General features: G+C 40.7%; 1 protein-coding gene across 3 annotated transcripts in view; it reads right to left on the minus strand.

Annotated features, from left to right (window-relative positions):
• stil (STIL centriolar assembly protein) overlaps positions 1-26,976 on the minus strand; it is a 76,106-nt gene that overhangs the window by 41,036 nt on the left and 8,094 nt on the right. For all 3 annotated transcript variants that reach the window (XM_067230668.1, XM_067230667.1, XM_067230669.1), the window contains 4 exons: positions 19,651-19,798; positions 13,394-13,506; positions 13,139-13,262; positions 3,870-4,652 (listed from right to left, as the gene is read on the minus strand). In XM_067230668.1, coding sequence (XP_067086769.1) covers positions 3,870-4,652; positions 13,139-13,262; positions 13,394-13,506; positions 19,651-19,798 — 1,168 coding nt within the window. The remainder of the gene's footprint in view (positions 1-3,869; positions 4,653-13,138; positions 13,263-13,393; positions 13,507-19,650; positions 19,799-26,976) is intronic.

Here is a 26,976-nt window from a genome sequence, read left to right on the forward strand (position 1 = left end):
ATGATGACATTTTCTGAACAATTTGCTCTATATGAGCCGACTAACCATGATTGCTCTCTGAATGAAATGGTAGAGAACCTCAATGATGCACTATTATCTGTGTTAGACTCTGTTGCACCACTGAAAACCAAAAAGAAGTGCACAAGCAGAACCTCCCCATGGCTGAGAAATAAAAATGTTAGTGAAATGAAAAGAAAATGCCATGCAGCAGAGAGAAAATGGAGGAAAACAAAGATCACTATCCACTACAATATCTACAAAGATACACTAACCACCTATAACAAAACCATCCGTCTAGCAAGGAGAGAATATTTCTCCAACATTATTACAGAAAATGCCAGAAATTCCAGAGTTCTTTTCTCCACCATTGACCAGCTGCTAAACACTGTCCCTGCCCCACCTCCATCCTCAGCAGTTAAATGTGAAGAGCTTGCTTTGTTCTTCAAGAACAAAATAACTCTGATCAGAGCGAGTATTATTAATAGTGGGGTCGAAACTGACATCAGTAGATTCTGCAACATAACCATGAGCACATTTACCTGTATCACACTTAGTGAACTTTCCAAAATTGTCAGCGAATTTAACTCCACAACCTCAGATATTGATCCTATACCCACAACATTCTTTAAGCGAGTGTTTGATAGTGTCTCAGGTCCAGTGCTAGAGATTATAAACACATCCCTTAGAACTGGCGTCTTCCCAGATGCCTTCAAAACAGCTGTTGTAAAGCCCCTATTAAAGAAACCCAAATTGGATAACAGTCAACTTGCAAATTACAGACCAATATCAAACCTTCCATTTATTAGTAAAGTACTGGAAAAGAGTTTTATTCCAATTAAATTCTTTTCTTGAAGAAAATAACATCCTGGAAGTCTCGCAGTCAGGTTTCAGGAAATATCACAGTACTGAAACTGCTCTCACCAAAATAATTAGCGACCTCAGACTAAACTCTGATGCAAATAAAGTCTCTATCCTTATCCTGTTAGATCTCAGTGCAGCATTTGATACAATTGATCACGACATCCTAATCAATAGACTGGAAAAGCTTATTGGGTTCACGGATAGTGTATTGAACTGGCTGAAATCATATATCACAGGAAGGAAGTTTTATGTTAGTTTAGGTGACCATAGGTCCAAGAAACATGAGAACTGCTACAGGGTTGCTCAAGGAAGCTGCTTAGGTCCATTACTTTTTTCTCTTTATATGTTACCACTCGGCGACATAATCAGAGAACATAACATAGATTTCCATAGCTATGCGGATGACACACAACTATATATATCCACTGAACCCAACGATGCAACGGCCATCAATTCCATAACCAACTGCCTGTTGGCAATAAACAAACGGATGAATGATAACTTTCTTAAATTAAATGAAGACAAAACCGAAGTCCTACTATGTGGCCCCAAATCCAAAAGAGAGATGCTTATTAAGAATCTTGGAGGCTTAACCCCCTGTCTTAAACCAGAGGTGACGAGTCTCGGTGTAATCCTGGACTCAGATTTGAATTTCAACTCTCACATTAATAAAGTGACCAAAACAGCTTTCTTTCACCTGAGGAATATAGCAAAGGTACGACCATTCATAAACCAAAATGATGCAGAGAAGTTAATTCATGCTTTTATATCCAGCCGGCTGGACTACTGTAACGCACTTTTCACTGGTCTTCCCAAGAAAACCACTGAAAGACTACAGCTCATTCAAAATTCTGCAGCTAGATTATTAACCAAAACTAAAAGGAGAGAACACATTAGTCCTGTCCTAGCTACTTTAGACTGGCTCCCTGTTACCTTCAGAATTGACTTTAAGGTCCTTTTCCTCACATACAAAGCTCTACAAGGACCTAGCTACATTGCTAACTCCTTTATAAACTACACACCAGCTAGAACACTGCAATCATCAAATGCAGGCCTATTAGAGGTCACCAGAAGCAGTCATAAGAAGATTGGTAATTCGGCCTTTGTCAATTACGCCCCAAAACTATGGAACAAATTACCCATAAATATTAGGGAAGCAAACACTCTAGTCATTTTTAAAAGACAGCTTAAAACCTACCTTTTTACCGAAGCATTTAAGTAATTTTATCTCAAAAGGGTTTTCCTACTTTTAAAGTTGTTTTCTCTCTTGAACAGAGATCTTATTGGGATTTTTATTTTTGTTTGAATTGTTTTTCACTTGTATTATTGTTTTTATTGATTTTATGTAAAGCACCTTGAGCTACAATTCTTGTATGAAATGTGCTATATAAATAAAGTCTTACTTACTTACTTGATATCTCAAAAGATCAGAATTACAGCTGTTTAAACTTCAGCCACATCTTATAATGCTCGCCACAGGACAAATAGCTTACTTTTCTACACAGTAACTGACCACAATGGTTCTCAACACTGAGAATAGCTCAGTAGGCTAAGACAGTGCACTGCAAGGTCACAGGTTCAAATCCAGCCACAGTCTTTTGGCCTGTCATCATTTTGATTATCTGTTTAGTTAAACAGGATGACATCATTCTGAAATACCATGTGCAATTTCACCTTGAAATGTCAACCGTTTCTCAACCTTTGTCCTAAAGCTGACCAAAGATAATACTCAAATCACACAGTCGTGTGATTTTTTTTCTCACAAAATAGTGCGGTTACAACAGCCGTGCGAGGGATTTCAGTTGTTGCTTTTGTTTAGTTAGATGTTTGTAATGTTATTGTTTATCAGTTAATATAATCTTGTTAGTCACACAGGTTGTGCAAGTTGTGTATTTTAATGGGACCAGAGAGTCGGCTTCTGAACTGCCATAGGCTATTCTCGCAAGGAGCTGAACATGAGCTCTGCCCTAGCCCAGTTGCCCACATGACTATTGTTAATTGTGCATTGACTTAAAGAGATCAACTCAAGAAGAGTTACAATATCTGTGGTTATTAAGCCATCTTGGGGAAAGTTTGAAAAGAGTACAGTGGTTAAAATGTGTCAATTGTGGGAGGACTATCTCTAAACCTCATGCGGCCGCCGCAGCATTTCTGCCTTGGCATGACCTGCGCTGGGAGAGGGAAACAGCATGGATGGAAGTTGTGTGTGGGCAGATGTGTCTTTATATAGGGTGAAATGGAATAAGAAATGCAATACAAAATGGCTGAAAGGGGTGTATTTATGTAAATGTCTACATTGCCTCAATATGTTTGTGTCAATAAATCAAATATCATTTTGACTGATTTTTCTGTTTTTCAAACCTTATTGGCTTCGAGATGACATCATTCGGAAGTCGTACCATGTGCAATTTCATGCAATTTGACATTGAAATGTCAACCGTTTCTTAACCTTTGTCCCAAAGCTGACCAAAGATAAAATTCTGCCCTTTCTACTCATACAATCTCAACAGTTGGTGTGTAGCAGAGAGGATAGAGAGACTGACTTGTAACCTTATGCTCTAGAGTTCAAATCCCCATTCAGCCTATTGTTGTTGGCCAAACATGAAGTTGTTTTGCTCTCTTGTTGTCCAACCTTCTACATTGTAAATTTTTATAATATTTTGCCATTTTGCAGAGGAACCCGCATCGCTGCTTGCAGCTATATTTATTATTATAATTGGCTCAGCTGTAATTAAATTATTGGAGTACAAAAAAATATCAATATTTAATTATATGCCAATAATGATTTAAGTTTGATACATATTTTGCATCCCTAAAATGAAGCATTTGGCTTGGAATTTTTGCCATTCTGCCTTCTCGATTTAGAACTATTCACTGAAACAAATATATTTCACATGCTTTTCAAAAATGGTATTCGTGCTAACATTACATGGTTAAACAATGCAGGGTATTATACAATATAAAAATATAATAGTCTGTAATGATGAAAACAGAACTTAGTGTCTTACTTGAGCTTGCAAAAACTTAAGCTGCCGATCCTGGTCTTGAAGGATCTGGTAGGCATCAGTGGGTAAGATTCCAGTTGGTCCAACAACATATTGTTGGTCCACCAATGTGGTGGCAACAGGGGAGGAATCTTGGCACTGTTTCAGGTAGTCAAATGGAGGCGGTAGCTCAAAGCAACCTCTACCATTTTTATTTATAGGAGTGCACTCTGTGTGTGCTGAAAAGGTGTGTGTTTGTGGGCCTATGGTAAGACACTCTGTGTTTTGATTGGGGTGCGTAAGGCAGAAGGGGGAGAGGCAGTTGACTTGTGGCTGTGAAGTAGGGCTGGACCCCTGTCGGACGTTTGGGTGGTGTATTGGGGTTCGGTCATCGAGTTGGGTGTAAATGCAAGAGCAAGGCACATTCAGGTTGGAGTTGGGGGTGCTTTGAAAGTGCTTGTGGTTGAGCGCCACAGAGGAGGATAAGGATGATAAACATTGTGTACATCCATCTTTGGCCAGCTTCCTAAAAAGAGATTTAGACTTTTTGCTGAAAGAAAGAGATTGTTGATGATCTTGGTGGGCAACTACCATTAAGGGTCTTCTGATGGGTGAAGATTCAGTGAGTGGGGCAACCTGATCTGGGTGTCTAGGTTCTGAGTGGGCATAGTAGGCAGAATTGCTGCCGGTCTGTTGTACATCCGGGGTTGGAGCATTGTGGGATTGGCCAGTAATGTGAGAGCCCACCATAAAACTACCCTCCATTACCAGCGAAAGTTCAGGCACTGAGGGGTGGACACGGTTAGTCTGAAAAAGACAAACACAAGACAAAAAAGCTATTATTATTCATGTGCATTTTAAAAAGGGTTGTGTTAGAGCCATTAACTTGTTCTGTTCACTATTCAGAATGAATTCTCCAAACCCAAGAATGTTGTACAGTAAGAATCAGTTCAGAAAGTCATTTCAGATAGACATACAAGTTCTGAAGTTCAAAATTCTCCATGATAATGGTGTGATGTGGATAAGTGTGCTGCAAACACAGGTACAAGAGATTGTCTCTGCTCCACTTTTAAATTCAATATCTACACACATCTATCCACTTGAGCATGTTTACAACATTATTGTAGTTGAAATTTGTATTTTCCGCTCCCGAGATACTGTGAAATACTGACTATGCCTTTGAGTTTGTGAGTGGAGCTAGCTGCTGGAATTGAAATGAGAAATGTGTTATACTTTTTGCTACTAGAAAAAGTAAATAAATGAGCAAATAAGCATCTTGTGCATGAACATAAAAAAATAAGCTAAAGGAAATGTGGTCCTATTCTTGTGGTGGTGAAAGAGCTGTGTAAGCATCAAAATGGAATGCTTGGAATGTTGACGGTAACTTGACTTGAGTGTATGTTGAAGGGAACAAAATCCATTGATTCACTATGATATCGATTTTTAGAAGGCAGGATGGGATATCGCACCTTCCAAAAAGCCTGAAAGATGTATTCACGGTGTACCAGTTCAAACAGAAAAATGAATCCTGAAAACAATGCAATGCCCGAGATTAGCCGATTTAGTTCATGGATGTAAAAGGAACAAACATATGACAGATATGTAAGCCAAACACGCCGAAAATATGCTTGAAAGTTGACAAAACTACTTATACATTATGTTTAAGGGTACTTGACTCGAGACCAAATCTGCCGATTCACTAGTTGGTGATTAGGAGGGGGGGGGGGGGTATCATACTTTCTACACAGGCAAACACAGCCTACATAAGGAACATTACAGCTATTATAGGCTAATCAGCTTATTTGGGATCTGTTGGGAACCAATGTTAGTTATAAATAAAAGGAGACATTTCAGAAGGAATTTGAGAATTTCCAAACTAGTTACACTTGCTTATCACATTTGCAATACTTGGACTGTGTCCTGACAATAAATGAAGAACATTACATGTTTTGCCAGGATAACGGTTTTTAAATTATACCATTGAATGTTTCTTATGTCCCTGTGTCTTTATACTTTTGACTGGGTCACGGTATAATTTTGAAGCATGGATGTAACGGTATACATCACAATATATTCATTTTTCTTAATCTAGTTCAGGGGTCCCCAAACTATGGCCCGCCCACACATTTAGAGCGGCCCTCTGAACAATGCCAGAGACACTTTTGCAAATTTAATTTTAAATAGGCCTATATGCTTTAATCATATATCTGTATTTGATAATGAAGGTTGGCTTTCAAACTAAAATGTCCCTTAGTTATTACCTATAATTATTACCGTAAAGTATTTATTTGTTAGATTCACCCACCAACAGAATGGTACATTCAACATAACGTTCCATCGTGATCGAGCAGGTGCACCCGAGCCAGCAAGAACATTCAGAGACAACAAGATTGCCAAATGGTTGGGAAATTGAAAAGTAGATTCAGAATGCAGGGTCTTTAACCAAAACAAGTGATACATTTTTTGTTCAATGCAAAGAAATGTCTGTTTGTCTCATCTGTCAAGAAACCGTGTGTGTTCAAAGAATACAATCTGCGCTGACACTATGAACCCACCACAGAGACAAGTATGCAAGTTTACAAGGCCAAATGAGAGCAGACAAAGTGTCAAAGCTAAAAAGTGGATGATTAGCTGTTGGAGAAATTGAAGATGTAACTGATATCCTGTATAAGAATGATTCTGAGTTCAGTATTCCTTGGGTTCAAAGAGAGGCCTAACCCCAAATCTGAATTCTGGGTAAACATACAAGACCCTTATCTTGGGGCTGAGGACTAAGAAGAGGGGGGTTTTGGTTGTTTTAAGGAGATACTCTGTGACAAAGACTATAGGTGGAGACGCATGGTCTGTTGACCATTTGCTTGACACCTATGTGACCCCAGGACCGGAGATCTTGTTGTTGTGTTTCAATCTGGGTTGATGTCGTAAAAACGCACACACGTAAACATGCACGCACACACGCGTGCCAGGTCTATTCAAGGGAGCCAATGAAGAAGAGCCATGGGACATTTGCATGCCTTTGTTTTAACCAATGACTGTCAAGAGCGGGTCTGTTTAAATAGCTAGCTAGCACAACATGCTAGCAGACAAATTTGTAGCACAATGGCGTGTGAGGTTTTTGTCTCCTTGTGGGCCGGCCGCAAGCAATAAAGCTTTCTTAAACTTGTTCACCGACTGACTGTGCAATGCTTGATAGATTAATATTCCTGACATTAGCTCAGCAGAATACGTTTGGACGCCAAACCCAGTTGAACCAGTCATCCGTTCGAGCTAGCTTTCAGGCTAAACTGATTGCACTGAGCAGTAGGCCATTCAGTGATGGTGAGTTCATCGAGAAATGTATAAATGCTGTTGCTGCAATGTGCCCCGATAAGAAACACGCCTTAAATGTGGTGAGTCTGTCCGCAAGTACAATCACCAGATGAATTGAAGAAATGGGGTATAAAGTATATGCCCAGCTGAAGGAGAAAGTGAAAGAATTCAGATTTTTGATGAGAGCAATGACGTGCAGGACACAACACAGCTGCTCACTTTTCTTTGCAGAGTTAGCTCAAAATTTGAAGTGTCCGAGGAGCTAGCAGCCCTATCAAAGTTTCAAAGGCACTACGACAGGGGAGGATATTTTTGGTAAAGTGTGCCAAACAATGGGAGGGTTGGATCTAGACTGGTCTAAGCTGGCCAGCATCACGACCGACGGGGCTCTTAGTATGGTTGGCGCATCGATGGGGCTAATAGGACGCATAAATAGAGAAATGGAGGAAAGAGGTCTCACCCCCCCTGTTAAAAGTCCACTACCTGAATCACCAGCAAGCACTGTGCTGCAAAGTTCTGAAGTGGGAATCGGTTATGAAGGTGGTGGTGTCATGTATAAACTTCATCAGAGCAAACAGACTTAAACACAGGCAGTTCTAAGCCTTTCTCTCCAAGCTAGAGTCTGCTCACGGAGAGACACACACACACACTGAAGTCCGATGGTTAGGCCGGGGCAGTTGAGGTGATTTTACGAGCTGCTACCCGAAATCAACGCCTTTCTTCTGACAAAGGGCAACACTGTCCCAGAACTGATTGTCACAGAATGGAAATGGGACCTCGCCTTTTTAAGAGATGTGACAGAAATGTTGAACGGCCTCAACTTGTAGCTCCAAGGCAAGGGGAAACTAATATGTGACATGTATTCCCACATAAAAGCATTTGAGGTGAAACTAGCACTGCTTGTGGGACAAGTGCAAAAGCAGGACTTCACCCATCTCCGTTAGCCAAAGCCTCTCAGCTGAGAAACCAACAGGCTGCTGGTTTTTCAGCTGAAAAATTATCATTTCCAGCGGAAAAATCCGTGGAAGTTGGAAATGCTGAAGGCGGAGTTTGATGTGCGATTCCGTGAGCTACGTGTCCACGCTAAAGAAATCTGCCTTTTTTTAGAACCCCTTTGCTGCCGACATGGCCAAAGCCATGCCTTCTTATCAGTTTGAGTTGGCTGAGTTACAGAACTGTGATGTTCTGAAAGACGCATTTAAGCCCAACAGTCTCATTGAATTCTATCCTGCCCTCCCTAACGAGACATACCCAAACATAAAAAAGCGTACAATGAAGATGTTCACACTTTTTGGCAGCACGTATATCTGTCAGCAAACCTTTTCACGCAATGAAACTGATGAGAAATCCAATGAGATCAAGACTCACTTATGAACATTTGCATCAGTCTTTGAGACTGCCTGTGACAGGAATGGAACCTGACATTGGACTTCTCACTAGCCAGAAGAAGGCCCACAGTTCACACTGATTAATATGCATAAGTAAATGTTTTGATTTCAATAGCAATGAATATGACTTATTACTGTGTTGTCTTATTACTGTGTAACCTAAAAGCCGCTGTGATTCTCGTATTATACAGATGAAGGGAAGCCTGCCGTGTCGCCCAGTAAAGACTAGAGCAGGGGATTCATCTGCGGTCCTGACTGAGGCGTGGGTCCGCTCACTGTGGCTTGAGGCTTCAGCTTGGCCATAGGTGCTGATCTGTGGGCATCTGTGAAGTCCTATGTGAGTGTGCTTTTCCTGTCGAGACAGAGCTAGGTTCCTCGGCACAGTGTGACAGTCATTACGATAGTAATAATGCTCTTTTAATAGGCTATATATCCTTTGATATGTACGGATGTACGGTGCATAACAAAATAATTAACTAATCTAGCATGATAAATATATTTAAAATCATAATAAAATCTCCACAATAATACTGGTAGTCACTCCGGCCCATGGAATTTTCTGTTACAGACCGACCCGGCCCCACATTAAAGAAATGAAAAATGATATGGCCCTCACAAAGTTTGGGGACCCCTGATCTAGTTGATTTGTTTGAATAGAATTCAATCCGCACCACTGCAGCTAATATACCGCACTCGGCTGCATTTGGATAGGGCACGGCTGGTGTGTCGCATGAGTTGAATTTTTATAAATTTTAGTTAGGATGTAGCTTTCAACAGTATGTTTATGTGATCACAAGAAAACAATAATAATAACAAATTACTACATGGCTGAAAACTTGATTCTGTTGGCCAGGGGTGTTGCTAGACCCTTTTAACTGGGGCACAAACACCAGTACAAATCTGTTGTGCCCCAGTAAAAAATTAAATTAAAATACGTTTGAGTTTGAACAATTTACTTCTTTAGTCAGTGCATTCATTTAGAATGATAATCTATCAGTGGAGAAAAAAATAAATTGCATCTTCGCTAGAGATGGGGATCGATACCCGGTTCTGTAAGGACCCAGTTCCAAATTTCTCAAAACCCGAATATCAATAAGGTCCGAGCTTATCGATACCGCTATCGAGACTAGGTAATATAATGTAACTTATGTCTCGAGAGATAAGTCATGTCATTTAAATCAAATCACTGGTGCACAAACATACATCGATTGTCTAATAACATAACTAAATTCAATTGAATGGCCTGCCAACCACCTTTAAACTAAAATAATAATTTACAATTTACAATCTACAATGACAACTGCGGGTTCGCTTCATTTCTAATTTTGTTGCTAGCTACGATGGCTGAACGTACTAAGCGGTCAAAGGCTTGGCTACATTTGAATAAAGCCAAATATAAGGACGAAGCGACGTTGTGTATCAGCTAAAATGCAGTATATTCGACTGTCTTCGAGAAGCAACGGTGCCAACTCTAGCTGCCGTTGCAGGACAATCCTCCTCCTCCACCCAAAGCATGGTGAGCGCAGTCAGCGCACCACTTTGTAGCAAGTTTCCATCGTTGACAATAATAAGCCTCAATCATTTATTTTTATTTTATTTCACCTTTATTTAGCCAGTTGAGAACAAGTTCTCATTTGCAACTGCAACCTGGCCAAGATACAGCATAGCAATTCGACACATACAACACAGAGTTACACATGGAATAAGCAAAACATGATAATTACAGTAAATTACAATATAACAATTAAATACAGACCACTCCCTGAGTCACCACCTTATCGCGGTGGAGGGGTTTGCGTGTCCTAATGATCCTGGAAGCTATGTTGTCGGGGGCTTTATGCCCCTGGTAGGGTCACCCAGGGCAAACAGGTTCCAGGTGAAATACCAGACAAAGCGTGGCTCAAAAAACCTACCATGAAGAAACACAACAATGGTTCCCAGTTTCCCTTGCCCGGACGCGGTTCACCGGGGTCCCCCCCTGGAGCCAGGCCCGGGGGTGGGGCCCGATGGCGAGCGCCTGGTGGCCGGGCCTTTTCCCATGGGGCTCGGCCAGGCTCAGCCCGAAGAAGCAACGTGGGATCCCCTTCCAGTGGGCTCACCACCTACAGGAGGGGTCATGGGGGTCGGGTGCAGTGTGAGACGGGCGGCGGCCGAAGGCGGGGGCCTTGGCGGTCCGATCCTCGGCTGCAGAAGCTAGCTCTAGGGACGTGGAACGTTACCTCGCTGGCGGGAAAGGAGCCTGAGCTGGTGCGCGAGGTAGAGAGGTTCCGCTAGATATAGTCGGCCTCAACTCGACGCATAGCATCGGCTCCAGAACCAGTCTCCTTGAGAGAGGCTGGACTCTCTTCCACTCTGGAGTTGCCCTTGGTGAGAGGCGTCGAGCTGGGGTGGGAATACTTGTTTCCCCTCGGTTCGGTGCCTGTACGTTGGGGTTCACCCCGGTGGACGAGAGGGTAGCCTCCCTCCGCCTTCGGGTGGGGGGACGGGTCCTCACTGTTTGTGCTTACGCACCAAACGGCAGCTCGAGTACCCACCCTTTTTGGAGTCTCTGGGGTGGGTGCTGGAAAGCGCTCCTCCCGGAGATGCCCTCGTCCTCCTGGGGGACTTCAATGCTCATGTGGGCAACTACAGTGAGACCTGGAGGGGCGTGATTGGGAGGAACGGCCCACCGATCTGAACCCGAGCGGTGTTTTGTTGTTGGACTTCTGTGCTAGACACGGCTTGTCCATAACGAACACCATGTTCAAGCATAAGGGTGTCCATATGTGCACTTGGCAGCAGGACACCCGAGGTCTCAGTTCGATGATCGACTTTGTAGTCGTGTCGTCGGACCTGAGGCCGAATGTCTTGGACACTCGGGTGAGGAGAGGGGCGGAGCTGTCAACTGATCACCACCTGGTGGTGATTTGGCTACGATGATGGGGGAGGACGCCGGTCAGGCCTGGCAGGCCCAAACGTAATGTGAGGGTCTGCTGGGAACGGCTGGCAGAATCCCCTGTCAGAAGGAGCTTCAACTCCCACCTCCGGGAGAGCTTCGATCATGTCTCAGGGGGGCCGGGGACATTGAGTCCGAATGGGCCATGTTCCGCCCAAAAATTAACGATCCCCATCCCTAATCTTCGCACAATCAAATTCCAGGACCAAATTTTCTTGACTTTTCCTAGATGTGTTTTATCTTCTTTTTTTTCTTTTTTATCCACTAATTAGCCTTACACACAGATTGTCCGTTTTCATATTGGTTACATGAATGTTTCAAACAAAACAGCCTTCCTCCAGAATCATGGTGCTGCATGAAACACAGAAATACATGACTACATAGAACTAAACAAGACCTACACCTTTTCACAGTGCAAGTTCGAGAAATTCGCTGATGGCCCTATAGTTCACAGAGCGCCTCCTTAGCGTTTGCACTTGGGGAAATGTAGCCTACACAGAACTGTTGCGAATTCCAGTGGTAAATAAAATAGTCTACATCTAAGGGTGTGTTCACACTTGCCATGTTTGGTTAGATGAAAATAAATTTTGATGCGATTACTCTGTTAGCGAACCCGCTAGCGAAACACGACAGTCATAAGCTCCTCCAGCGATGAGCAGTAGGCTAATTACAGACTAGCATTGCCGTTTTTGCACATGTTGATGTAAACACACAAGCCACAGTCAAATTTATTGGTCAGGGAGCAAACATATGAGAGCAGGATAAACGGGAGAGCAAGCGGAGATCATAGCTTCTAGCTTAGAAGTTCCAAACTAATAGGCTACACTTTTACTACATTTTTTCAATAGCCTACTTGGACCGTGCCCTGTCAATAAATAACAATAACTGTTTTGCCAGGACAACTGGATCTATCAGACCCTTGAATGTTTATGATGTCCCTGTGTGTAAATATATGCTACTTACAGGCTGACCCGCTAACCTAGAACTCCCTTTGCCGGGTCGCTACACTACTTTTGACTGGAGACAGCGAAGTGATCATTGTCAACCGAAAATATAGAAGGTTGATAATGTTGGGCTACGCATTTATAGACCAACTGCAGTCTAACCCGCAACTTGTGTAACATCCTTCATCATAAATTACATTTTGCTGAATGATTGATGGGCTAGACTGTAGTAGTCCGAAATGACGGTAGTATTAACTACTACAAAGTAGTGTCGTATAGTAGAGGATGCCCACAGACAGCTACAATACTCTTGCCCTCCATTCCTTCTAAAACGTAAGTGACGTCTCAACATTGATAAACTATTGCGACACAGCATCAAGCAAAAGACGTGAATTTGCATTGCCCGTTACTAATTTGCGTGTTTGCATTTACTTTCAATGTAATCTCGCCGCGCAAAAAATGTGTGTGAAATTGTGGTGTGAACACAGCATTAGGCCGAATTTATACCTGTATATTTCTATACCATTGATACCGTCCACCCCTACAGATAACTATTACCTCTTCTGTTCAAACTGTAACTCTTCTGTTCAAACTATGGATGAACATAGTTTTACAGTGATGTCATCCAGGGGAGGATATTGGAGGTACACATGAAAGAACTAAACATGGTAAAAAAAATAATTAAACTATAGGGAAGAACAGACAAAAATAACTGACCTGCTGAGTGAGAGGGTGTGGGTTTGGGGATGGTCTGGGAGACAAATCCTCATCCACCACTCCAGAGTCATGTTCGCTGGCAGAAATCTTGGTTAAGGGAGATCCCACAGTGGCCTTTGTTGCACTGGCAAAGAAGGAATATCGGCCAATCAATTTATTTACTGACAACTCGTACTGGCACCACATCTAAAGTTATGGAAAGATTCAATTAAATCATACAGGGATTCATTACAATACTTATTGAGGATCTTATACCTTGTAAGGACAGGATGAAAGACCAGTTCACTGAAGAGGATCAATTTTTGCCATGTTTTGCTTTCTGCACTGAGCTCAAACTGGAGTGCAAGTCCCTCTGACATTTCTGCATTCTGTAAAATGTAAAAACAAAACAAAAACACATTTAGCAAGATCAAATTAGTGTGTCACTGTGTTTCAGATACCTGAACACCTACACAACTTTGTTTCATTATATACAATTTGTCAATTAACACAACCTTGCACACAGATTTTTTTTTTTTTTTTTAACACTAGTGGTTAAAGGTTTTATAACACAATTTTTATATTCTGTCTTGATTGAAATTGTTTAATTGAGCTACTCTAAACCAAAAGCACAGAACAATTGTTGGAGATAAAAATGTAATGGAATCGTTTTATTTAACCAAATACATGTTTTGTCATAGTAGCCATCTTTTGCAGATATTAGAGATGCTCCGATCAGGTTTTTTGAAATCAGTATCTGCCGATCCGATAATACCGATCACCGATCACGGTGTCGATTGAAGCATTCTATTTATTGTGTAGCATTATTTATGAAATTAATTATTTTTAACAACATTGGTATTGTATTTTAAGTATTTAAATCACGAGACGAGAGTATCATGAATTGACAACCATCCGTTCTATTGCAGGGAACGTGCAACATTCCAGTGTAGAAGCTCTCTCGCTTACTATAAAATGTGTAAATAATAAAAATATTAAAATAATAAATAAAAAATCTTTAAATAAAAATCACAACAATAGAATCACATGTGCAACATTCCACTCTCTAGAGGCTCTCAAGAGAACTTGAATACAGTAGCTTTCCTGTGGAAAAATAATACAAACTTAACTGCAACATAAACAGGCTATAGCCAAATATCCAATATGTTTCAAGTCAGTCAGTTTCAAGTCAATTTGTCTGCATTTAGGAGGAGATAACAGACAGAACTAGAGAGGGTACAATTTCTGTGGAAATTGTAGGGTGTGCTCGCTTGCGTCGGTTACAGATGGGTCCGTCCCGTTAAGTTTTTTCCCCATCTAGTGATATTTTCAAGCATTTACCCTACTCAAGAACCCCCTTTGAAACAAGCTACTGTAACAACGTTGTCACCGGCAGTATTTCAGATGGAATCGCGATTCAAACAGTACCATCTGCTAACTGAAAATATGCCCCCAAAAACGTAAATAAGCTTTACATCTATTTAGGGAGAAATGGATAATTCTAAAGAAGTTTGCTACGAGCAAGCTAGTTGCGGTGGCTAGCCAAACTTCACTGAGTGAGGGGATTGTTTTTAAGCGCCGGAAATGAGAATGTTTCTTTTGACATAAAGTTTAGGCTGTGGCACTGAAGCCAGCGACGCACCACACAAGCTTGAGTTTAAATAAATTCTTTAATGTGACATTACTTACTGTACATGCAAGTCTTGATTTGCTTAAATGTACATGTATGATGCTGCTAGTACACCACGGCACGATACGATACTCGCTGTGCAACAGCACATCTATGCATATTGTATCCATGCGTCGTTGCTAACGTAACAACGTTGTCACCGGCAGTATTTCAAATGGAATAGCGATTCAAACAGTACCATCTGCAAACTGAATGTTTGTTTTGACATAAAGTTAAGGCTGTGGCACTGAAGCCAGCGTCGCACCACACAAGCTTAAGTTTAAACTTAACATACATTCTTTAATGTGACATTACTTACTGTATATGCAAGTCTTGATTTGCTTAAATGTACATGTATGATGCTGCTAGTAGTAGCAAAGAGTCAATATAAGTTCTTTGGTAGTAGTACACACGGCACGATACGATACTCGCTGTGCAACAGCACATCAATCCATGCGTCGTTGCTAACGTGTGCTGACGTGGTGACGTAGATAGCACTGAGTACCCTTCGTCGACTAAAGGCACTTTTTTGCCACAAAAACGTTGTAACCTCCTAAACCGTGCAACGGAACATAAATAAAAATACAAGCAACGCAATCGAGACCAAGACAAACATTTTGAAACAGGCGTTGTCTATGTAGTCCAAATATTGACTGATCCTTAGGGGGGCGAAAATAAACAATAATAAATATATATGTGAGAGAACAAAGGTTGTGCCCTTGCCGAAGGCAAAGCACACCCAATAAAGATAAAAGGTGCACAGGAAGTCAGCTATTAAACAAAAAAACTAAACATGTATATCTATCTGTATAGTGTCTCACTCACTCACTCTCACATCCTTTACTCACTCTCTCACTTCATTCACTCACTCGGCGAGGGGGCATACTAGAATATTCAAACCTTACTTCTGATTAAGCAGCATCACTGGAAGATTTGCCTTGATAAATATAAGCATATCAGCATTTTTAGGAGTCAACCTGTTCCTCTTATCTAAAATATGTCCTGCTGTGCTGAAAAGTCGCTCGCTATCTACACTTGTACAAGGTGCGGAGAGGAAGACTCGTGCTGCTTGTGCGAGAGCCTTCCAAAAAGCAGTGGCTGTCTGTGACTGTTTTCGTTCGAATGAGGGTCTTCACAGAGTAACGTCGCACATGTGCGATTCTGAAAATGTTCCGATTTCCAAAACTACGACAAACGCTATAGTATGGCTTCAAAATATACAATTAGAGGCTAGTAACACTAGCACTAGCAAGTAACACTAGCAGGTAGTAGCATTGCTACGAGTATTATGCTAGGTTGCTAGGTAACGGAAGCTAACTAAAGCTAGCTAGCTTCCGTTTGGAAAAAAGCGTCTGGTGGAAGCGTCGGAAATATTTAGAACTCACGCATCTAAAGGTTAACAAATCATTTCTTACCATTGGCGGCCTGAAATGCCTATCTAACATTTTATTGAAACGTCTCTGATAGTAGTTCTCGCAGATATTATGTCATCTGATCGGCCATGTTTGATCGGACGTTTTGAGAACGCCGATCAAAACCGATAATGGGAATATCGGCCGATATGGATCAGCGCCGATCAGATTGGAGCATCCCTAGCAGATATAATAATACATAACTAGAGAGGGTACAATTTCTGGGGATTTTGCTGCTCAGTTACAACTCAAAACACAAGTATATGTGTAGAATGAAATATGATGTCTTGTCATTTCCCCTGCAAGAGGCAGCCTCATAGCTGAATCAAAACAAATAAATTTGGCAGACCGGTCTAAAAATTGACCTAATCTCTATGACTTAAACATCCTTTTAAGTTTTTCCCTTCTCGTGATATTTTCAGGCATTTAGCCTACTCATATTGTATTCATTCATTAATAAAGAACCCCCTTTGAAGATTATTTTACAACGTTACCGGCAGTAGAAGATGGAATCGCGATTCAAACAGTACCATCTGCTAACTGAAAATATGCCCCCAAAAACATAAATAAGCTTGACATTTATTTAGTGGAAAATCGCTAATTCATAAAAAGCTCACTGGTAGCGATCATTGTCAGTAACAACGCAAAATGCTGCCCCGGTAAATTGTACTACTACTGTACAGTACAGACTACTGCTGCGTTCGTCTTGGTACTGAGGTGAAGCCTCCTCCAAGCCAATCAGAACCAGATACTCAAGTCTTACCAAGCCAATGAATGTATGCAATTGTATCTCAGGGAACCAAAGAAGGACTTTTATATCTGTTAAAAAAAAGTTTGCAAAAGTTTTTATTAAAAACATGTTTAGACACATTAAAAGTGTTTTCAACTTTGTTATAATTTCGTATTTTGAAGTATTATCAAACATATGTGGTGTCTGAAGTTTATGTACTGTATAATGCAAAGGTTTATTTACTGCCAAATGTTTTTGAGGAACAAAGTTGGACATTCTTGATCCAAAGCTAATTTAGAGGTTGATTTCTTTTCTGTCTCTTGCCAATATGTCTAACCAGTCGGACAGGGCTACTGAGCAGGGCTTATTTAACATTCCAGTTTCACTGTCTTCTAAACCTGATGGGTGACTCACACAGGGGACTATAAACTTGGCTATAGAAACTGCGTTTAAATGAGACTTGAACTGTCCTCTGTCTGCATTAGCATATTATTTTGTCATTAATGTTTGTATTTTCGAAGTATTTTTAAAAGAGAAAAATTCTGATCGTTTTTTCTATTCAAATAGAAATCAAACCACGTTATTCCTAAAATGTTTCATTTTAATATTTTCCAATACAATCTAAAACCAACAGCCACAAATACTGGGCCTCATAAAATATATTTAAAAAGTGTGTTCCATCAGTAAGTGTGATTTGACATGTGAAATAACATGGTGAGCTTGGACCTCATTGTATATCTTTCACACCTCTTGAAAACGCAATGTATTGTCTGCTACATAGAAACATGTTTTAAAACACACCCATCTCACATTGAGCAAGAGGACGAGTAGTAGGCCCCTGGAACCCCCTGAATTAATAAATTATTTCAAAAAGTAAAATTGGTTCATTTTGTTTAATCCATTCTGATAGTGATTTACAATTATATTAAAAAATGATAGGTAAAGGTTGTTTATGTCAAACAATTTCAGAGTACGCCTGAAATGCCAGGTTTAATTTTGGCCGGTAAAAAATATTATTGGCTGGTAACATTTTTCATCTACCAGCCGGTAAGCCAAAAAGTTAATTTTGAGCCCTGCCCATGACCAATAAGGCATGTATCTATCAGAAATGTTGTCCTGACGGGGTCCATCATTGTGACTGTGACAACTTTGAGGCGTGGTCAAAAGCACCACCTGTGGTTGATCAGACCCATGCTTACAGAACAGTGTTTCCCATACATTGACGTACTTGAGGCGGACTGCCATAAAAAAAATATTACCACCACAAATGTATTAACGATTTTAATTGTATTTTTTACGATTTAACATTGCAAAAAAAAACATTTGATTGTAGCGTGCAGTACATTGATTCGCTCAGCCCCTGCTTGCGCCGCTCGCGTTTTCTCTCCCTCACTACAATGGACCCATCTGAATAGCCCCCTCTCTCCATGCACGCTTTGAATCAATGCGCAGGACGAACGTCTTTTTCCAAAAATAGGCAGGAGAATCAATCTGGAGTTGACGAACGGTTAGTATCATTATTCTGTGCACAAATGTGTCCAAAACTGATACATTCAAGTTAAATATAATAACATTCATAGTTAAATACATGACACAAATATAACAATATGAGTCCAATATAACGTTTATGTTACGTAAAGCTCCAAAAAAGATTTAGCGCTCCAATTAATGCAAAAACATTGCATTACTTGTTGAAGTCCCTATCTACACACATCTAACCGATACCAGGATACATTTTTACAACGTCTGGCTCCGCGCCCCTGTATACCATACCAATATAATCACATTCTGCGGGAAACACTGCAGAATGTCTTCCTAATAGATCGGGTCAGCCCCCCCTTGTCAGAAAGCCTTAAGGCCGAATTATACTTCTCCGACTCCGTTACGGACAGACGGACGGAGGCGGACGAATTGGTTGAATTTATAGTACTCCGAAGGCTGTGGGTGCTGAAAACAATTCACCGCCAGAAGAGTAGGTGGCGCAAAGTTTTTTTGTAAGTCGTCGTCGAGTGTTTATTTACCTAGGTTATCGAGAAGTCGGAGCAAATGTACAAATTAGCCGTTTCATCAATAAAATACGAACATGTTGGATACATTTTCATTGTACAGAAAAGTCCAAGATGGCGGCCGTTATGGCTCCCAATTGCTGTTTTGCAAGGCAGGTATACCAATTTTCTGGTATTTTAGACTTTGGGCGTGGCCTGAAGCACCACCTATGGACTAGTGTGGGTCCCTTGCAGTGTGGGAGTAGGCGTGGCCTGTAGTATCAATGTGCACATTTTGAAAACGTTTTACCGTTGGGATCTTGAGTTATTGGGCACTTTAGGGAGAGATAAGCATAATAAGAATACTAACGATTACAATAGTCTTTCTCCTGACGGAAGAATCCCAATAATAAGACCTCCTACCAGAGGAATCCTAATAAAAACTAACATATACAATAAGTTTCCTTTTGACGGTAGAATCCTAATAAGTACATTAGCTAACGTTAGGCTCCATGGAAATAACATCACATCCAAATATCAATGCTAGGGTCAAGTCAGAACAACTCTAGCTACAAGTAGTGCCCGACCGATAAAGGATTTTTAAGGCCGATATCGATTCAAATATATATATTTTTTTTATCCAGAAACGCCTAACAAAACATAAACAGATTTCGACCAATTTGATTAAGTTTAGTCAACCCTCAACATCCATATCTTGCAAGTAATTAGGAACAAACCTTTAAGAGTGTGAATGACTTGGTGCACGTGAGCAGCTGGAAATCCATCTTCTGTTCATTGCTTCCAGGGTTGCACTGGTAGAAGTCTGGCTCCCTGTGAGTCAGTGAGTATAGGACGACCAGGAAACACCCATTCTCTGACATCACTCTGCAAGAGAAGATATAAAATAAAGTTGAAATGTTTTCAGAAATGTTCACACAATAGTATCATGTTCACCTAAAGCATTTTACAGTATTATAGAAAATAAGAAAATTATATTATAGAGGAAAGGTGGGGTCCATCATTGTGCAATGGAAGATTTTCAAACCATGAAGACTGTACACACAGCTAGCTGTCAGGCCTGCCTAAGTATGGCCTGATGGGTCATGGACAAGAAATTCACCAAAAACCTAATGTCCACTTTAACAAAGCGTCAGAACTGCAAAGATTAAAAGAGCCTGCCAAAAGGTAAACCATCTCTGCTGCACTCCATCATTCATAATCAGGTGTCAAGTAACGAAGTACAAATACTTTGTTACCTTACTTACGACGTGGCTACACCAAGCGCAATATGGCCTTGCGGACGCGGTGTTGACTCAGCAGAGTTCTAATCCGTTGTAAGCAATGAGAGTGGCTACACCAGACGCGGAAACTGAATTTACGTGCCGACAATTTCCGCGCGGAAAATTGAGAAATGGAAGCAATAAATCCGATTATTTCCCAAACCGACGGTGATAGTAAGTAGATCGATTCAAGTGTTAAATAGGAAGTAAGATAGTTGACAGTGTTTGTAAAATAAATAAACAAAGACAGCAAAACTGATTCATCTTCAACACTTCCAGTGTAGCCGGCTAAATAAAAGATCCGCTCCGTGAACGTTCTATTTCCGCACAGCAAAATGTCCACGCTTGGTGTAGCCGTAGCGTTAAGTAGAAATTTTGGGTATCTATACTTTACGTAAGTAATTATTTTTCAGCCGACTTTCTACTCCATACATTTTCACGCAGTTATCTGTACTTTCTACTCCTTACATTTTAAAAATAGCCTCATTACTCCAATTTCAGTTCGGCTTGTTTTCATTCCGGCTTGTCATCGTTCAAAAAAACACATCCAGAAAAAACGCGCCATCCGGATAGAGTGAATTTGATTGTGGTTGGATGAGAAGTAAAAATCACGTCAAACTCCAGCAAGGAAATAGCAGACGTATGTAGCCTACGAAGATGTCCGTGGCAGAGATTTTTTCCTCTTACTACTTTTACACTTTAAGTAGTTTTGAAACCAGTACTTTTATACTTTTACTTGAGTAAAAAGCTTGAATTGATACTTCAACTTCTACAGAAGTATTTTTAAACCCTAGTATCTATACTTCTACTTGAGTAATGAATGTGAATACTTTTGACACCTCTGTTCATAATAGTAGAAGGGATGGGCACTAGTATTCGAGTACCTGAACGTGACAGCGACGATCGATCATAAAAACAATAATGGTGTGAGTTTCTTATTTCTTGTTTTATGAGGCAGGTTTGACGGGATTGTTTTCTCGCTTCCGGGTTTCCCTTGGTAACCCTTGTGTTTCACGTCACAACGCTGTGAATCGTGTGCAATTCCCCTAGATAAAGTCTGCAAAAATGTGGACTGATGAAAAGGGTGCATAACGGGCTCAAAATGTCTGCACAGAGATAGGGGGCTATTCACAGACAAGTCCGTTGTCGCGTGAGTGTGTGTCAGAGAGGGAGCGGTGCAAGGTGCTGGGCGAATCAATGTGCAGCTCTATAATGAAATCTTTTTTTTGCCATGTTAAATAGTAAAAACAAAAAATTAGCAATTTGTAGCGGTCCATTTTTTATGAATCAATGTATGGGAAACACTGGAAATAGTGATATGTAGGCTAAATTAGCGTAACAAAATGTAAAAAAAGGGGCACTCAGACTCAAGATAATATCTCAAAAGTCCCAACTGGAAAATGGTAGCCATCCATAGCTAATCGTGTAGACAAAACCTTTTGTGAACACTTACATATATGGCACGGGGTCCAGTCAGCACAGTATGCTCAACAACTTATTGTAACTTATTCGACGATGTTCATGCGTCACTGCACAGCACATTGGCCGCAACCTTCCACCCCGTTAATTTCAGTACTTGATATGTTTAGGAAAACTATTTTTCTTCAGCTAATATACTAAAACTAACATACTGGCATCAGGCCCACCCTAAAATGAAATGGTTTGCAGCGAAATGCATTATTACTCGTGCTAAGCTTTTGACATTTAAGTAGGATATCATGATTCTTGCTAATGTTAGCCTGAAGCCTGGTGTAGGTCATAAGGTTTGCTGAACTATATATATGGAACAGACTGTATTTTGTTTTGACTTCTACATAAATTAATTAAGTGCAAATCCATAAATACTTATGGTTCATGTATACTATACAAAACTAAATACTGTCAATTCTATATGGCTAAAGTAAGATGAAAATGTTATATTATTTAACAGTGTACTTTCTTCAGGACCACCTGAAAACAGGATGTCCTGCACGCCACAAAAACTGAGAATTAAGCTGTTCTAAACAGTATCTTGTTTTAATTGTAAAACCAGCATACCAGTACCAAAACTACTTTTATGATGATTTCAGACTGTGCCTCCTTTTCTGTAATTATATGTTGATGTTCTCAACCGAAGGGGTCATTTAGCACAATGAATCAATGCTAAACATTAAATAATCTGAGATTTCATAAATAACACCACCACCTTAACCAGATAGAAGGGTTGCATGTTCACTCAGTGGGTGTTGCATGTTCACTCAGTGGGTGTATGTTTTGGGTTATGATTAAAAATAAATATAAATTGTTATTGTTAACCCTATCCAGCCAGACCATTTAAATATGGGAAACCAGTTTCCCATGGTCCCACCCTAATATCTTTGCCGTCCAGTCACCGATTTTATTTCTGAAAACTTCCAGATAGTCATGACAACATAACCAATTATATGTGCTTTTAGCTTAAGGGGTGAATTAGACGTGAATAATAAATGTATCGTCTGCAACGTCGCCCATTTTTTGCCTAAGCGGAGCCAGAGAGCAGTGGTTTTCAAAGTGGGGGTCGCGAGAGAAGGAGGGGGGGTCGCAAGATGATTTCCAGAAATCAAGGAACGTTGTAAAACAATTAGAAATAGCATATTTTTGGCAACATTTTTACAAGTTAAAAATAGTAGTTAAATTAATGCATGCAAATAAAAAAGCCATCAGCCTTTTGATTTTCCATTCACTGTAAGTAAGGCAAACCATCTGACATCCAACCAGGAGGACGCATTAGTTGAACTGTCAAGCGGCCGAAAGTTAAAGACAGCGTTCTCAGCCAAGACACTGGCTGAGTTTAGTATTTCAGTGGAGAGGGAATACCCATGGCCGCGGGAACTAGGAGTGATGAGGGTGCTGCAGCACCCCTTGATAGCACTAGAATTTAAAATAATATTGAAAATCCACCACCGCGGCACAGCCCCGCAGTAGCGGACTGGCCATCGGGAGCACCGGGAGAAGAATAACGACGGAAAACCAGGCTAAGAAATGTAAGGGTGGGGCTGAAAAATTAAGAGACAAAAATACATCACCTTCACTAGACAAGGTTTTACCAATTGAAAAACAGCAGTTTATTTTACACTAAAGCTCAAAAAATGTTTTGCGCTCAAATAAAGGCCACAAGATTTGGCCTATGCGCGCTCGCATTTACTATCGAACTCCCGAACAAGCATCACATCAAACTCAGAATGTGCATGCATTAACAGGTTAGCTGTGGTGGCGTATACGGGGGCTGGTTCTGGTGGGCCAGTCTGGATCAGATCCAGGGCCTATTTTTACTCCCACGTATACTTAAACCACCTCCGTGGATGCGGGGGTCGCGAGTCACTGGCACCATTATTTTAGGGGTTGTGGGCTGAAAAGTTTGAGAACCCCTGCCAGAGAGGATACCATGGGAGATTGCCTACAGTATTAGATTTATATGGAAGCAAATTGTTACCAAAATTCAAATGCAAATGCATTTCCAGAAATGCATTTGCATTTTAAGAATTTGGCTGCATTATTTGACTCAAATGAAATTAGTAATCAATCATCCTATTTGCATTTTTATTTTCTTCTTCAAGAGTGCTCAATCTTTCACTTAATTAAAATGAAAAAGAAATAGACATTTGAGATTTAATTTTCAAAACATGCCCCAGCAAATAGATACCAAAATTCAATTTGAAATGTACAATTTGAAAATTCAAATGCATTTCCAGAAATGCATTTTCATTTTACGAACGTGGCTGCAAAATCGTGACCACAATTCAAATTCAAATGCATTTCCAGAAATGCATTTTTATTTTCAAGAACGTGGCTGCAAAATCGTGACCACGATTCAAATTCATTTCCAGAAATGCATTTTCATTTTAAGAACGTGGCTGCAAAATCGTGACCACAATTCAAATTCAAATGCATTTCCAGAAATGCATTTTCATTTTAAGAACGTGGCTGTAAAATCGTGACCACAATTCAAATTCAAATGCATTTGCAGAAATGCTAAATGAACGAAAAAGCATTCTGAGCGGCACAGCAGAGTGACGTCAGTAGCCGCTCTTCTTCAGCTCCCTGCTGACCGAGCTATCCATCTTGTTCGGTAGGGGGCGGTGTGCACATCTGCATTGCATTACATTGCAAATGTGCCGGGAAATTGATTGAATTGCCGGGTCTTTAGAGGACGCATCACAGACTGAGCAACTTGATGTCAAACAATGAATAAAACAGTGGCAGAGCTACTATTAATGTGTAAATCTGTGACGGCAGAGTATGCAGCCAAGCTCTCTATGACTTGTTCTACTCGGTCACGGGCATCAGAGTCAGATATATTATTAGATTCTACCTGTTCAGCTAATTCTAACAGTGTTTGCACAATTTGAGGGAGCGCCATGGTCTGTGATGCGTCCTCTAAAGCAGCGGTCCCCAACCTTTTTTGCGCCACGGACCGCTTTCATGTAAGACATATTTTCACGGACCGGCAGAACGGACTGGGAGGAAAGATAGGCCCTGGACAGCTGCGCTGCTAATGCATGTACATTCTGGGTTTGAAGCGATCCTAGTTAGTTCCACACCTAATGCGAGCGCGCGGAGAAAAATAGTTAAGCTGATTTGAGTGAAAAAAAAATAAAAAAGCGAAATGTTTTGGGAGTTTTATGTAAAATAAAGCCGTTTTTTCAATTGACCCATCTTTAAGTTTCTTAGCCTGGTTTTCCATCGTTATATTGTTACTAGCTCACTTTCGATGTGTCAGTCCCACTGTTGTGTGTGACTATAAGCTACGACAGTGACACCCGAAGTGCATTCCTTATATCCAGTTCAGGCCTATTCCATAATTTTGTTTGATTGCTGTCACGGCAGAAAATCCCGCTTGATGTTGGAAATGGAAGCAGGGTTTTCAGTGCTTTAGTGGCGATCTCAGGATAGCCTTCATCCAAAACACCGATAGAGTTGTTGTCTCAAACAGGCTTCATTGAGTGGTAACTATCACTTGTCATGTGTTAAGAGGAAGAGACTCGCATGATACCGTTCAATAAAGCCCACAAACTTGCTAAAAAATGAGTAAACACACGTCTTTGCAGAGCTTTTTTGCTCAGGGGAAAAGGCACACAGAGAAGGAGAGAATCAGGTCATTTTTCAGAATAAAACGTCTTTCAGACTCTGATAATCAATTAAAAGGAAATAATGTTATTAATTCTTTTTTGTGCGGCCCGGTACGAAATGACCCACGGACCGGTTGGGGAACGCTGCTCTAAAGACCCAGCAATTCAATAAATTTCCCGGCACATTTGCAATGTAATGCAATGCAGATGTGCACACCGCCCCCTACCGAACAAGATGGATAGCTCGGTCAGCAGGGAGCTGAAGAAGAGCGGCTATTGACGTCACTCTGCTGCGCCGCTCAGAATGCTTTTTCGTTCATTTTGCATTTCTGCTGTAGCAGAGCCAACAGACAAACCACGTACCATCACACCCTTCCCCTACCCCCGACAAGGAGAAAGGGTGTTTTTCCCCCTTTGTCCTTATCTCCAGAGCAGGAGCTTCAAAGCTTCTGGCCCAGCATGGGGTCAGAAGGTAGACCAAAATGGCCTTACAGTATGGAGACAAAGGATTTTAAGGAAGAACTAACTTTTCTGGATTTACAAACATATTCTCAAGGACTACATGGCTCAGGGACACTATTTCAATGACAGTAGTTGATGTGTTATAATGTATGCTTTCCCTTTAATGCTGTGTTGATATAATTTGATGTTTTAATGTAACTTTCTTTCCTGTTATGATAAATCAGTCAATCTTGATATCATAATTATTCGAATCTACAAACTAAACCATTTATGAATGTTGTATTGTTATATTTTCAAGTATAAGCAATACATGGACATTTGAAATAGCTGAACTCTGAAAAGTTATCAACCACTTCACACCCATACGTCAATCTCAGGATGGACGCCCAGGTGGGAGTAACTGACCAATCAAAGAGTTCACCTCCAAAAGGATACCCCCTTTCGCAAGGATTATAAAACCTTGACGCACAAGCAATCCTGGCTTTTTCACAAGGATTCACCGGAAGTGTTCGCGACACATCTGACCTATCCTTCTCAATCAGCAACTCACTGGACCACTAGGAACTTGAACGAAAGATTCCTTTGCTCTAACCGTTTGACAACGACGAACGGAACCTTGACTCTTCTTCTTCAAACTGACAACAGTAACTGCGATATTGCTACATTTCTTACTTGTGAACATTGGCATATTGTGATTTAATTTGTTACGTTTGATTTTAGTTTGCAAATGATTTAACCTAACTTTCGTTAGGATTAGTTAACATAATCTCCCATTGTTCTCCAGAAGCCTATCTCTCTCTCTCTCTCCCTCCCCCCTCCCCACGCGCTCTCAACCTACCACCTTGTACCAACCCTCATCATAGTTTAGGACCTACTGTATACAGTTCAACTCAACTCACTTTCAACTAACCTATAACTTCTCTGGTATTTGTTCATTATAATTACATTTCCTTAAATAAATCATTGTTTATAATACTCGCGTTATCCCTCACGTTATCTGATCTGCTCTACTTTCATAGAATTCACTACTTAAGATTAGACTGATTATTACGAAGGCTATTATTTCAATATTATTCAATAAGGTTTCCTCTATCCCTTTAACAATAAGAGGTGGTGCCCCCAAGAACTACATACTTTATCATAAATTAAGTATTGCTAATCTTAAACGAGCGAACCCCGCTACACTGCAAATGCATTTGAATTGTGGTCACGATTTTACAGCCACGTTCTTAAA

The sequence above is a fragment of the Osmerus mordax genome, chromosome 27 (assembly GCF_038355195.1).
Source record: "Osmerus mordax isolate fOsmMor3 chromosome 27, fOsmMor3.pri, whole genome shotgun sequence".
Lineage (NCBI taxonomy): Eukaryota > Metazoa > Chordata > Actinopteri > Osmeriformes > Osmeridae > Osmerus > Osmerus mordax.